Source organism: Callorhinus ursinus, unplaced genomic scaffold, assembly GCF_003265705.2.
Source record: "Callorhinus ursinus isolate GAN/ISIS: 27379988/994484 unplaced genomic scaffold, GSC_fseal_2.0 scaffold108, whole genome shotgun sequence".
NCBI classification, from domain to species: domain Eukaryota; kingdom Metazoa; phylum Chordata; class Mammalia; order Carnivora; family Otariidae; genus Callorhinus; species Callorhinus ursinus.
This window is the reverse complement of record NW_027397170.1, coordinates 1,196,329-1,210,619: the sequence shown is the minus strand read 5'-3', so window position 1 is coordinate 1,210,619 and position 14,291 is coordinate 1,196,329. Positions and strand designations below refer to the sequence as shown.

The following is a 14,291-nucleotide window of genomic DNA, read 5'->3' as shown; positions in this document are numbered from 1 at the left end:
GGGCGGGGGGCAGGGGGTGAGGGAGGCACGATGTTGGGACTGGGAGAGGAAACGTGACCGCGGCTCTCGGGCCCTAGAAAGGGGGGTGGCACAAGGGAAGGTTACCACCGGCCTGCACGCCCCAGATAAAGTAGCGCCACCCCCTCCTGTTTGCCCGGGGCAGCTCCAGGTCGACGAAACAGTGGAAAGGTCTAGTTTTCTCCCAAGCCGCTGTCCCTCTGGGCTGTACAGGGATGGGTGTGCGCACCCCAGGGCAAGACCCTCCCCCAAGCCAAGGACCCGGTCACCCATACCCTCCACCTCCCTACCTTGGCCGCAGCCTGGCCCTGGCCGCAGTAGCTGTTTTTGCTATGTGGGCTCTCCTTCCTCCTTCTGTTTGCCAAAGTTCCCAATAAACCAAAGTCCATGTCCGGTTTTCACCCCTTCAGCTCCCCTTGGCCTCAACTACCCCACCCAGACCAGAAGGACAGAGGGAGAGGCTTCAGAGTGGTTCAGGACTTTCATGGGGGGAGATGGTGAGGGAAGGGGAAGCCATTAAGTTGCTCCAATTCAGAGAAAGAAAGTCTGTCCCCAAGCTGTGTTCCATCAGCACTCCCCCACACAGCCCACCCAGCAGATGTAAAACCACAGACTCACTGGAGCCTGCCAGCACTGGAGGACCTTTTCATTTACAAAGGCCAAAGGCCTCTCCCCTCTCCTAGGCTGGTATTCACTCAGGGGGCAACGCTTCGCAGCTCTCCCCATGCCCATTCCAGTAGTAACTTCCAATGGCAGGCAGGCAAGTGGGGTTGAGCTTTTTAATATCATAAATCAGTGTCCAGCCTGGCCTCTCACTGCCAGGCCCCTTCCTGGGCCTCCTGTCTTCACATTGCCTGGAAGGCTGCCTGCAGCCAGGGCTTCTCCCATCCCCTAGGAAGGATCCAGCACCAGCCTGAGAGGGGAGGCAATAGCAGCTAAGGGGGTGGGAAGGGGGAGAGACAGAAGCTTGTGCAGGCGTGCGTGTGTATGTACTTAACGTGTGTGGACACATGTGGAGTTAAAGGTTTACAGACCCTGGCTCAGGGACAGTCTAGGATGGGAGAAGAGGTAGGGCAAAGAGAAGCACATCTTTTCCCCCTGGCGCCTCAGCCTCACCCGTCCCCAGAGACATACACACGGAGTAAGTGGGAAACCTCATCCCTGGACTGGAGCCCTTTTGAGTCTGGTGGAGTCACAGATCCAGTCTGTGGGTCTGTCTCCCTTTGAAAGCCCTAGAAGGGTGGGAGGTAAGAAGTCAATGGAGACAGGTCTCTGCTAGAAGAACTTGACACCTCGGCCTTCGCTGACAGTGATGATCTCAGCCTTGTGCTCCTGCTGTAGAGCCTGCAGAGCCCGAAGCAGGGTTGCTTCATCCAGCCCATGGAACTCTGGATAGGGAGAGATGGGGAGTCAGGGACACTCAGCTTCTGGGGGCTCAAGGCCCCTGAGGAGAAGAGTCTAGCTGGAAGCTGAGACCTGGAGGCTAGGGGAGACATGTGCCATCTATACTGCTGCAGCTGCCATCAACCCTTCCTAGGAACTCCTTAGAGTAAGGGGTGAAAGAAAGCCTGAGTCAGCATGAAATGAGAGTTCATGCTTATTCTCCCCTTCCAGGTTATTCTGTCAGACTCAACCCTCACATGTATCCCCCACCCCCATGCCATGAGTGTCTGATGTACAAGAATGACACCACCTGCTTGTGGGCCACAGAGTGGGGAACAGTGAAGCCTAGGAAGGTCAAGGTCCTTGTCACTGGATTCTGACCCTAGTTTCACACTGGTACCTATCAGGAGCACCTGTCCTAACACAAAGAAGTGTAGCCATACCTCTGACCAGGAGACTGTTAAAAGTCCAGCATGGGTATCTGCCCTTTCCTAGTTAAAAGGAACAAGGCTGGGAGCCAAGGGCCAGCTGAGTATCTGGAGATATGGCAAGATACTGCAGGGAGAGGTGAGAAGCAGGTGGCAAGCCCTAACAGGTTCACACACCTCACCCCCTACGGGGGCCTACCTCTTGAGTCAGGGAGCTTGCTTTCTGAGGAAGCCTCCAGCTTTGCCCAGCATGAGTGGTGGCTGGGCAAGGCTGCAGCACTGAAGTCATGGGGTGATGGTGGGAGTAGCAAGCAGAGGCCTGCAGGGCAGGGGGGTAACAGCCAAGAGCTCTAAACTTTGTTATGGCAGCCAGGGCCTGGCAGAAAGGGGAGATGCCCTTTTTTCCCCAGCTGAGACTGGAACTTTTGGTGGTCCTGGGGATCAGAATATGAAGCCAGAGATAAAAGAGCTAAGAATATATTTATACTATGTAAAAAATGAAACAGTATACAAATCCTTGCCTGGCCCGAAACCAAAGTATTTAAAAGGCCTGGGGGTGGGGGTGGGGGTGTAGGCCCAAACCCTTCAGCTGATGCCCACAAATCTTGAGCCCTCTATAAGTATAAAGGGTGAAAGAAAGGCCTGTGTCAGCAAGGAATGAGATTTTCGGCTTAATCTCCCGCCCCAGTTCCTCATTTGGCATCTACACCAGTAATTCTTAACTTTTCATGGGTCACAGATACCCCTGAAAATCTTTTAATATAGACTCTATCCCTAGAAAAATGCACATACATCCCCACATACAAAACTTGGGAGTATTTTGGATATAAATTCAGGTGGTTTAGGGAAACCTTGGACATGGGTTAAGAGGCCTTGTATCATGTATTTGGAATTCAGAGGCAGGGATGGGAAGTCTGACTGTCAAACAAAGACTGGAGAGGATTCAGATGACAAAACTGGGGGGAAAGGGAGAAGCATTACCCTCATCCTCTGTGTCGTCCCCATTGGTCAGTTCATATAGGGTGAACACGGAGTTGTTCTGGCCACTCCTGGAAACCTATGGACACAGAAAACAGGGATTGAATAAGGACCGGAAATCTCCTGGGAGAAGGTGAGCTCACCAGCTCCACCTATCTGACCCAGGAATGGCACCTATTCCCAAACCCAGGCTCACTGTCACCCTGGCAGGAGTGGCCTAAACACCGCAAACCCCACAGGTGCTATATTTATACGTGTACACACATGCACGGAACCACTAAACCACAAGCCTTCACATGTCTGAGTAGTGATCTCTCATTCTGTTTTCCTGTTCAGGAATAGGTGGCATGAGTTTGTTATATTTGGGTTGTTGATGCTTCTTCCCCTCTTCTCTCCCCTGGGAAAGTTTAGGGCTTGTGGTGCAGAGAGTTTGTCCCCACACCCACACCAGTTCAGAATGTTTCATTCATATGGCAGACAACCCCAAAGGGTGCACAGGGGGAGGGGCCCCAGGCTTTTTTTTTCCTCCTTCCTTTCCTCATTTATCTTCTGTGGCCAGAGAATCCGGCCAACAATAGTACTCATGGTTCCCAGCACTGCATTCTCCAAACATGGCCTCATGGCCTCATGTAGCCTCTCGCCTCCTACAGTCAAAGGCAGGGAAGTTCTATACAGCCAGGGAAACTGAGTCACTGAAAGAGGCTTGCCTGGAAGACGTATACTTCCTCTTTTTGCCCCTTCCCACTTTGCTCAGTCTAGACCTGGGAACACCAGGTATCTGCTGAACGTAGATACGATTCTCTGCCATGGGTCACCGTGGCAGAATAGTCTCACCCACTGATAGATGAGTTTCCCCCATTCTTCTGGCCTTCGCCACATGATCAGGAAGCTAGACTTGTTCTTATCCAACCACTCCAGGTTCCCTGCAAAACAGATACTTATGAAAGCATCTTATGCTAAAGGACAGAAGGCAAAACCAAGGTGGAACACAGTGGAAGAGACTCAGCTTTCAGAAACGGAAATTCAAGATCTGTTTTATTATTACTATCTGCAATGCACCAATTCTCCTTCTACCTCTCTCCAGGTCTCAGAACACAGATGGAGACACTTCAGTGGTGAATACCAATAGGGAAAAAGGACCTGGGGAATTGGACTATCTACTGTACAGAACACTATGGGCTCCAAGCCAGGGAGAGAAAAAAGTTGTTAAAAGCGAATACTTGTGGGGCACCTGGCTGGCACAGCTGGTGGAGTGGGTGACTCTTGATCTTGAGGTTGTGGGTTCGAGCCCCACATAGGCTATAAAGATTAAAAATAAAATCTGAAAGGGGCGCCTGGGTGGCTCAGTCGTTAAGCGGCTGCCTTCGGCTCAGGTCATGATCCCAGGCTTCAGGGATCAAGCCCCACATCGGGCTCCCTGCTCAGCGGGAAGCCTGCTTCTCCCTCTCCCACTCCCCCTGCTTGTGTTCCTTCTCTCGCTTTGTTTCTGTCAAATAAATAAAAAATCTTCAAAAAAATTAAAAAAATAAAAACTAAAATCTTAAAAAAAAAAAAAAAAGCAAATACTTGTGCCAATCTGCCCTCAGGAAGGCCCAAGTAGGAGGAAAAATAAGGAAATCTGAGGACCTGAACCCACCTTTCTTCCTTAGTTCCTCTAATACAACCTGGATTGATTCCACAGGGAGTTTCCCTGGTTTAAAGTTAAGGGAAGGGCATTGATGGACTGAGTTGGGTGGGATAAAAATTCTCAGGGCCAGTGTCATGTTGAGAACCATCTGTCCCCTTCCTCTCCCTCCCACATACATATATGTGCAATTCCCCAACAGGCTATAAATTGGCATTTCCTGGATATCGGGGGGAGGAAGGTAAAAAACTAGTCCAATTAAAGGGAAGAGCTTTAGGGACGCCTGGGTGGCTCAGTCGGTTAAGCGGCTGCCTTCAGCCCGGGTCATGATCCCAGGGTCCTGGGATCGAGTCCCACATCGGGCTCCTTGCTCAGCAGGGAGCCTGCTTCTCCCTCTCTCTCCTTCTGCTTGTGCTCTCTCTGTCAAATAAATAAAATCTTTAAAAAAAAAAAAAAAAGGGAAGAGCTTTAGAAATGAATAGTACTATCATCTGTCACCCTCTGTCCTCTCTCCTTCCTTCAGACTTTCTCCACAGATACTTTAGGTATGAATCAGGCAGCAAAAACCAATGACCTTTACTTCCTGGGAGGAAGAGAGTAGGTGGAGAAAATTACTAAAGGTAGTACCAGAGTTTGAGCTTCACTCAGTAAGAGGACAGGAGATTCAGAGTCAAAAGGGCTTGGGTTGAAAAGCTTGGGACTTGGCTTCAGGGCAGAGATTCTAACACCTGAATGACACCTGGGTACTTGTCACTGGCTAGGACAGAGGGTTTGAGTGCTGCATTTGCATTGGGGTTTGGGGATAAAATGGAAGTCAGCTAACACATACTAGCTCTTTCCCAAGTCCAGTTTGGGTGGGAATCTGCCTACGGTGGGTGAAGGGGGGGTGTGAAGTCTGGGCATGTGGGAAAGCGTGGAAGTGCATGTGTGTGGGCTATGGAAGAGCCTGAGGGAGGATACGCTGTAGCTTCACGTTGTTGAAGAGCGGGCTCTCCTGAGCTTCCATCACCGTCATGCTGGACTGTTTGTGCAGGCGGCAGAAGGACAGGACCAGCGAGCACCAGGCGGCCAGCTGCTTCTGCCGAGTGTCCACGTTCGGCTGCAACCTGCCGGGTGAAGGGGGTGGGGCGCAGAATTAGAGGGCGTGAGAGAGCGAGAGGCACCACTTGCCGGAGGCGCTTCTGGGGGACAAAGTGGGGGACTGAGGGTGGTGGCGATCGGGTCCTTTCTCCCCCACCCCATTTGAAGCATCAGGGCTGAGCCCGGGGTCCGGGGCAGGGGAGGGAGGCACAGCGGGGCTTCTCGGGGTCTGAGCCTCACGTAAAGAAGGGCGGGAAGCGATACTGCCACGGCCACTCGAAACTCATCGCCATTGTAGTAGCCCAGGAAACCCGGAACCTCCGGGCAAAGGACTTCCGGCCTCCGCTTCGGCACGTCCGGGCAAAAAGCACAGCAGAAAGGTTCCGGACGCCTCTTCGGAGAGGGGCGGCCCAACGGAAGGGATCCTGCTGATCAGCCAGTCTCTTACCCTTATCCTAAAAATCCTTTTAGAGCCCCCGAGAAGTCTTCTCATTCAGCTCTAGAGAAGGGCAGTGACTTCTCCAAAGCGGCACAGTTTGGTAGAACTGCCTAGGCTTGTTTCCCCTCTGCTCAGCTGCTTTTAATATTAACATCCATGTCAGTTGCATTTAACAAACACTTCACAATTCCCCAGTCTCTTCAATTGCTATGTCCTTCGACCGCACCATTCCCTGGTCTCCTGCGGCACCCGTAGGAGCACATTTGTACCTTTTATCGCTGGAAAAGTTTCGGCTTCCATGATTCAGAGCTGCCCGCTTTGACCACAGCCATCTATCTCTCACGCCCTCACTTTCCTAGTCTCAAGTCCCCAGACCCATTTTGGTCTTATTTGACTCCTTACCCAGTCTAGACTACCCCATTCTGTCCCCTTGCTTGCCTACCTGCTGTCACTTAACAAACCAGGGTTGTTGTTCCTCTACCCCTCCCCCAACTCCTGCCGAGTTGTACCACTGGAAGAAAACCACAGAACATGCTGGCTGAGCCCCAGGTTCCGACTAACCTCACTGCTGGGCTCTCAGTGCAGCCCAGCACTGTCTTTTATTGACTCCCTGTCACATCCCTCCAGGTAACTCTTCAAATGTTTCCATTCATCAAGTCATTCCACCTGTCTCCATCTTCTTTCTCTCTGCAGAATGCCCTTCCTATTTTGTGAACTTGAGGCCAAGCATTTGAAGCTCCTGGTCGTTCCTCCTCTGTCTGTCACCACACTTGATTCTTCCCACAAGAATTCCTTTCCACTCTTACGTCTTTCTTTTGGACTCAAAGGAAGAAGTGTCCCTCTTCCTTTACAAGACCAACCCTTTGGCATATCTTCTTACCTCTCCTTTCCTTTTTTTTTTTTTTTTAAGATTTTATTTATTTATTTGAGAGAGAGAGAATGAGAGATAGAGAGCACAAGAGGGAAGAGGGTCAGAGGGAGACGCAGACTCCCTGCTGAGCAAGGAGCCCCATGTGGGACTCGATCCGGGACTCCAGGATCATGACCTGAGCTGAAGGCAGTCGCTTAACCAACTGAGCCACCCAGCGCCCTTACCTCTCCTTTCCAACTGCCTCTAGGACTTCTTTGTATATCATCTTCCCTCTTTTTTTTTTCCTCTGGCTCCTCTCCCCTAGTTGACAAACATGCTCAGGTCACCCATATTTGAAAATATGTACAGTTTCCTTGACTTTGTCACCCTCTCAATTTCCTATCTGATCTTTAACCTTTCCCCCACTCAAGTCCATCCTTCATTGTGCACAGTGCCTGATCTACCAAAGTGCCCAGCAAATATCTGTTGCATGAATGGATGAACCATTCAATTGATAATGTTCTTTCAAAGGGCACTATCTCCTTTGCTTCCATGGCACTGCTTTATGCTTGTTCTGCCACTGTCTCTCTGATCTTTCTCTTTGTCTCATTTCCCCCTCATTCTTTAAATGTGTGTATTTCCTAAGACTCTAACCTCAGCTTTCTTTTCAACACACCCTCTGTCTTGAGAACTTTCATCCTTTTCATGGCTTCACTTGGCATTTCTGTGCAAAACACTCCTAAATCTGTATTTCCACCACCACCACCACCACCCCTCCCATTTCTAACTCTCTGTGGGACATAAAAGCTTGTTCTACTGGCAGCTCATATTGTACATCCTTTTCTTCTTGCCAGCTCCTCTTCCTAATAGCCATTTTCTATCATTACTTCCATCATTGCCCTAGTAACTCAGATTCAAAGCCTGAGTCAGCCCTAACCTCTCCTCTCCTTCATTTCCAAATCCTGCTGATTCCCTCCCTTGCTTTTAATCATCTCTCCTACTTTTTATTTTCTACTTCCTCATTCATCACTCCTTTGGCCCATGTCCTCTTTTTCTCAAGCCTGGAATATTACAATAATTTCCTAATTCACCCCTGTTTTTTTTTACTCTCTTCCCTAGGGGAAATGCACTCCATCTTAAGGTCTAGTCATATACTAATTCCACAATCACCCTCCTGTGATCACACCTCAGCTAGATGTGACCCCTCATTTTTTTGCACTTAGATAACATTTGGTTTGTATCCCTTGCATGACTCTCATCACACACTCCATTGCTTTTGTTTATTTGTGTATGTGTCACCTCCCCTATTAGATAGAAGCCATTGAGAGCAGAAACTAAGCCTTATCTAACTTATTTTTCCAACAAAATATACTGTACACAGTATCTTATACCGGCATGCCCTTGATGCATATTAGTAAAACACAGGAGGGCAAATATGGGCCAGGAAGTGAACAGATATATCCCTGGGGAAGACCAATGCATTCGTGGAAACAGAGGAAAGACTTATCTCAGGTGAAAACTTAAAATGCCCCAGGAAACAGATATGCCTCTAGAGAGACAGGCATGTCCTGAGAAGAGAAGTCTGTCTCAGAGGATGAATAGATACATTCTAGGAAGCATACAGGTATATATCTATGGAATGGATGGGCATGTCCCAGGAAATGGATATGCATGTTCTCAGAGAGGTAAATATTTCAGCAAGGGGGGGGAGGGGTAGGAAAAGTCCCTGAAGAGGCTCCAGGTGACATAAAGAATAAATAGGTGTGTTTATGGAGAACGAAGTTGTTCTCTTGTATTTTTGATGATCTGGAAGAACTGGAGGTTACGGTCCTCTGTCGAACAACTGGGCCTCACCGTCTGGGGAACATGTAAGAGGGTATATGAAATAATGAGTTCAGAGACTAGGTATGTCCCTAGAAAGTGGGAAGCTGTCTTAAGGGAGTATCAGTATGGCTTAGGAAGCTGAGAGCTGACTTAGTTCCAGCTAAGAACTAGTGAGTGCTATGGAGATGACAGATGTCTGATCCCAGGGTCCAGTCTCCTCAGCTTTGAGCTTCTTCCAGATCATGTCCATCTCCTGGCTGTTAGCTCTAGTGGACACCAGGAGGCAGTGTGCTGCCAGGCTATAGGCCACACCCCCAGGGTCCAGGACAACATAGGATGAGGCCAGGGACCTGGAAGGGGAGTCCTGTGGTGAACTTAGTAGAGTAAGTCCCCACTGCCCTTGCCCTCAATCCTGTGGTCCTTAGGGATGGACTCTTCTTGGTCATATCACAGTTCCTATTCCCGGGCCCTGGGAGTAAACTGAGGCATGAAGAAGAGGAAAATTCGGAGCTCCTGGATGGTCCCCCTTCCTTCTTGCAGGAGTCACAGCAGAGATTCCACCCTTGCTCCTCCCCCCACACCTCCCCAGCTGCTGTCCAGACCGGAAGGGAGTCTCTTTCCTGTATGTTTCCTGGTGCTGGCTTTGGGTGAGGACAGGAAAGGCCCCGCCTTGGGAGGAAGCAGTGGAGGGGGTGGCCTTCAGGTGGGGGGAGCCGGCAAGCGAACAAAACAGTGCTGCTATCCAGATTCTTCCAGTTCCGCGGCCCAGAGCTGTGAGAATGGCAGAAACTCTGGGCTGGGGAGGGGACAGTACAAAAAAAACAGTTTTATTTTGAAGATTACAGAACTTATGCCGTGACACCACTTGGTTTCCATTTCCACCAGTCCAAGGATCTGTGGTGGGCGTGGGAGTGAGAGAAAGAGGCAGGGCAGGGAGGGGAACAGAGACCTGGTGGTGGCAGGGAGTAGGCTAAGATGGCTGTGAAGATAAAGCTCATACCACCCTAGGCCTGGGCTTCACTGTCTTTACTCCTCCACACCACAAGGGTGACGAGGAAAGGGATGAGGCAGATTGGGGCTATGATCATGGCCAGGAGCACATCCTCTGGGGGGTCTGATAAGGTGGGCTGCACCAGGGAGCAGTTGGCAAAGTGGATCTGGTGAGTCTCAAAGATGATCTCTTCTGCTCGGGGATTGGGGAAGCCCAGGTGAAATACTTCTGCAAAATGCTCCAAGCAATACTGTAGGTCGCTATAAGGCCTGGGGGTAAGGGAAGACTAGAGTGAGTATGGGTTGGGCGCAGAGAGGGGAATGCCCCACACTCACTCAAGGCCCACCCACAAGGAGCAGGCCCCACCCCGGGCCCAAGCTGCCGGGCACTGCCCCTACCTGCTAATCATGGCCCAGTCACACCAATCCTTGGGGATAGAGTCCATCTGCTCCTTATAAGATTGCCAGCAAAACTGGATAGTCCTCTCATAGTTCTCCATCTTGTCCTCTGTGGGCACAGATTGCTTCACACTGACCACACCCTTGCCCCTCCCTCCAAGCCCTCCGGTCCAGGTATTTCCACTGTTCCTGTCTTCAAACATGGCAAACACCAGGAGAGTCTCAGAAAGTTTTCCAAGGAGTCTCAATTCAGAAAAATGTTAATGCCTTCCAGGTGCCAGCCCCACGAGGACATCCACACACTTTTTCTGGGGTCTTCTAACCCACCTGTGAGGTGAGCCAGCTCAGAGCTGGGTGGGGGTCATGTGGGATGAGGGAGAAGGACCACAAGGAACCCCCGGAGAGAACAGAAGGGGGGTTTAATGGGCTGCCTATTAATTGGGGTTGTGGGAAAGGGACCCTCCCCTCCGACCTGGCTCTCCTCTCGTTGCCCTAGGCCACCCTCCCAGAGCCGTGGAATACACACCTTTTGTCTTCAAACTGCTTTCAGTGGGAGGAACCTGAGCCAGGGACTCCTGGGGCTTCAGGACAGCTGTGAACAGAAATGGGAGAGGGAGATAGGATGGCGGGGATCTAAGCAGTGGAGTCTGGAGGAGGGATCTGAGACCCTAGGAAGTCAGGGCTACTTTCAGAAGAGAAAAAGGAATAATCCAGGCCCCCAAGGGGTGCCTCAGTGACTGGAAGAGAGGGCTGATACTAGCTCTCTCCCACTCACATCTACACCCCAAATCCTCTTCCTCCTCCCCAGCCCCAGACCTCCCAAGACCTCTCCGCGGGGCCCCGGCATCCCAGGTTCCTACAAGAGGGAAGCAGCTCGCGCTGAGCCCTCACCGAAGTGGGGCCGGGGACGGTCTGAGGACAGCGCTGTCCCGCCCGCACCCTAGGGCCCGTTTCGGTCTCGGCCGTCCAGCCCCCCTCCCCTCCGGGCCTCCCGCGCCTCCCACACCGGCCCCGGGGCGCAGCGCTCACCGCCCAGGAGGAGGAGGAAGCGGAGCGCAGCCGGTCGCCGGGCGCGGGTCGCAGGGAGCCGCGGGCCGCCGGCGGCGCGCTCAGCCCGGACCGAGGCCATCGCGCGGCGAGCAGGCGAGGAGGGGCGGTGGCGCTGAGCCGGGCCCGGGCGGGGGCGCCTATATCCCCGGCCCAAGCCCCAGGAAGCCGCGCCGCTTCCTCGCAGGGGCTGGGACGGCTGCGGCCACGTGGGGGGCGGGGGCGACTCCCGGGGCCGGCGGGCTGGAGGGGGAGTCGCTGCCCCACCCGGCCCTGGCGCCCGCCGCTCCCTCCGCGGGGTCGACGTTGGCCCACTCTCTCCTCTAGCTCACCCTGCGGGGCTGGACAGCTCCCCTCGTAACCCCAGAACCGGGATGCATTTCCTGGGCTCAGCCGTGTGGCGCCCAGGACTCGCCCGGGTCTCCGAGCATCCGCTCCTGGGACCCTATCGCCCTTTCTCCTTCGCTGCGGGGGCGAGGAAGGGGGTTAGCGACCTGCTCTCGCGGACCTGGAGGAGAAGGAAGGGACTGGGAGTTCAGAGGGCCTCTCCACGCCTCAGTATCTAAGGCAGGGGGTTGGGGTTGCCCTGGGCCGTGGGGGAAGGGGCGCCTGGAGCTGGGCTCAGAATTCCCCTTCCCTGGGAACACCCACTGATGTTAGCCCGCCTGCCAAAACTGGGGAGGAGGAGATGAGGGAGCCAGCCCTCCAGAGTCGGGAGAAGGCCTGGGGATAGGGGCAGAGGGGAAACCAGAGTCCAAATACCCTCTCTTCCAGGCACCTCGTGGGACCTGGATCCACAAACCTGGTTGCGGGGAAGGGCAAAAGTAAGATTACTTCATTCCTCCTAAGAAAGTGGCCACAAACTGGATTGGGGGAAGGGGCAAAAGTTAAAGATTACTCCATTCCCAGGAAGAAGGTGGCCACTGCTCTTCAAGGCCACGGTTGTGAGAAGGGAAGGGTTTAGAACCTACTATGGGTGACTTCATTCACAAAGTGGGTACATTTTTGTTCCCATTTTACGGGGAAAAAAAGCTAAAGCTCAGGGGAAAGAGCTCAGAACTTGAGCTCAGAAGCTCTAAATCCCACTTCTGTCTTCCTGCTCCACAACCAGATAGCCCAGAATGACTTTGGTTACCTTGACAATCTGTTTCTCCCCATGTAAGATAGGGACATTATCCTTCTCGATAAGCAGGAGTGAGGATGACATGTGAAAGGGCATTGCACTCACTCAGTGGATGTTTCCTTTTCTTCTTTCTTAAGGACTTGCCTAAGGTCACACTGCTGGGAAGCAGCAGGCTGAGCCTGGGGCCCCAGGGGCCCTGACTTCTGCTACACCACAGCTGTCTCTGTGTCCTAAGCCAGAGCTTCATTAGCTTGAAGCAGCCGAGCAGCCCAGGAGCTGGTTTGGCCCTGATGCTCAGCTCCAGACACAGCTGTCAGCACTGAACTTTGCTAAATTACTCCCAGACACTGACCCCTGGACTCAGCTGCTGCTCTTGTCCCAGTTTACTGATTTCTGCCCACCACAAATTATCCTTCGTGATCTCTCTTCAAATCTTCACCTCAGGGTCTTAGGCTCTTGCATAATGGTCACTGAAAGCCTGTAGTCCTCCTCCATCACTAGGGTCAAGAGATTGCCTTAGTAAGGCATCTGGAAGAAGAAAGGAGGTGGCCCACTTGGCATGAGCCCCAAAGCCCTCCTGGTGATAGTCATCTTCTGCAATGTGCAGAAAAGAGCTAGACAGCCTCGGAGTCATTTTAGGCCAGTGACTAAATCCATTCGTGTCCTCCCACCCAAGATTGCCCTTTTCAAGAAGGAAACATGGTCAGGAGGGAGATTTCTGGTTGATGAGATGGGAGGCGGAAACATGGAGGGACAGAAACAAAACCAGCCATTTCCACTGGGCTGGGGCCAGAAACACCTGAGTCCACTGTGAATTAGGACTGGGGTTGGGGTCAAGATGAAAGTTGACAAAAACAAACATTGGGTTTTAAATAGGGCAGTATGGTATCATTGATAAAATCAAACAAACAAGCACTGGTTAGGATTCTGAAGGCAGATTCTGTCTCTGTGTTGCTGTGTCATCTTGGGCAGGTCATTTCACATCTGTGGAGCTCAACAATTTCACGTGACATTAGAGTCAAAAGGTAATATATAGGTGACTCCGTAGAAAGTGTTATCTTTAGCCTGGAGCTGGGGTTAAGTTTGCAACATGATGTGGAGGCCTCCTAAAGGGAGCTTGTTGTAGTCATTGCTGAACTTGGGAGTCTAAACCTTCCTGTTGGAAAATCTGGGAATTCTCCCTCCCCCTGATTTTCCTCTTTCCCCTTTTGCTTACCAGTTGGTTGTTTGGCTGTTTCATGGACCCCTGGGGGCATCCTGGTAACTGGGGGGTCTGCTATTAGGGTCCTTTGGGGCTGAAAGAGGACCAGAGACCTCACTTTCCTCTTCCAAATTGCCATATAGAAGATAGTCCCATGTTGTGCAGCGAGGGGACAGAGAACGGCTTCATCAGGAACAAAGGCTGGTTCTTTTATGGAAGTCCTGTTTTCCACCCCTGGGGGCCCCCTTCCCTTCCCTTCCCTTCCCAAGCCCACTTCTGCCTTAAAATATATACTTTTTGCTATAAGAGTATACTTTTTAATCGCAAGTAATCCACAAGTATATACTCATTGCAAAATATTTAATTAAACACAGAAAACTTTATACCCTCATTCTTTTCTCACTCACTTCCCTACATTTTTTGGACTTAAAAAAGCATAAATGGGATTTAATATCTCCATTGTTCGGTGACTTCTTTTTTTTCTTAATAATATGTCTTGGGCTTCTTTTCACAATAGCACATATAGACGTGCTTCTTTCCTTTTACCTGTAGTATAGTATTACCTGTAGTCTTTGTCTTATATCCAGTGCAGACTGTTCTTTGTTTCCTACACACCTCCTTAGTCCTCTGTCCCTATCCCACACCCACTCCTAGTGCTCAGGAAGAAAGGGATCTACTTTTGGTCCAGCTGGACATTGACCTGAGATTTCTGGCCCCAAACTAGATTGACTTCTGCGTGGGAATCCTACTGCCATGTAAATTTCCCTTCTTGTTAAAGGCAAAGGAACATCCTGCCTGAAGCAAGAGGAGAGGTGACTCGAACCTTAGGAGTGACATTTCTAATCTTCAGCCTTCCCCCTACACACTCACACACAAATCCAGGACAACATGGGGGGCGGGGGGGGGG

General features: G+C 51.5%; 2 protein-coding genes and 1 long non-coding RNA gene across 4 annotated transcripts; 1 reads left to right on the top strand and 2 right to left on the bottom strand.

Annotated features, from left to right (window-relative positions):
- Positions 1-783: 783 nt before the first annotated feature.
- Positions 784-5,876, bottom strand: VPS25 (vacuolar protein sorting 25 homolog). Its single transcript, XM_025861917.2, has 6 exons — positions 5,752-5,876; positions 5,392-5,537; positions 4,444-4,497; positions 3,642-3,730; positions 2,811-2,886; positions 784-1,406 (listed from the first exon to the last, which is right to left on the bottom strand). The coding sequence occupies exons 1-6, from the start codon at positions 5,802-5,804 to the stop codon at positions 1,294-1,296; spliced, it is 531 nt and encodes a 176-aa protein (XP_025717702.1). The 5' UTR covers positions 5,805-5,876; the 3' UTR covers positions 784-1,293.
- Positions 5,877-9,430: 3,554 nt separating this feature from the next.
- Positions 9,431-11,177, bottom strand: RAMP2 (receptor activity modifying protein 2). Of its 2 annotated transcripts, none has more exons than XM_073889473.1 (4): positions 11,043-11,177; positions 10,540-10,605; positions 10,014-10,206; positions 9,431-9,884 (listed from the first exon to the last, which is right to left on the bottom strand). In XM_073889473.1, the coding sequence occupies exons 1-4, from the start codon at positions 11,140-11,142 to the stop codon at positions 9,629-9,631; spliced, it is 615 nt and encodes a 204-aa protein (XP_073745574.1). In that variant the 5' UTR covers positions 11,143-11,177; the 3' UTR covers positions 9,431-9,628. The 2 variants fall into 2 exon arrangements, with proteins under 2 accessions (XP_073745574.1, XP_025717658.1); XM_025861873.2 differs by having other exon boundaries at positions 10,014-10,122.
- Positions 10,199-13,692, top strand: LOC141371840 (uncharacterized). Its single transcript, XR_012377098.1, has 2 exons — positions 10,199-10,347; positions 10,822-13,692. It is a non-coding gene; the product is annotated as an uncharacterized lncRNA (long non-coding RNA).
- The last annotated feature ends 599 nt before the right edge of the window (positions 13,693-14,291 follow it).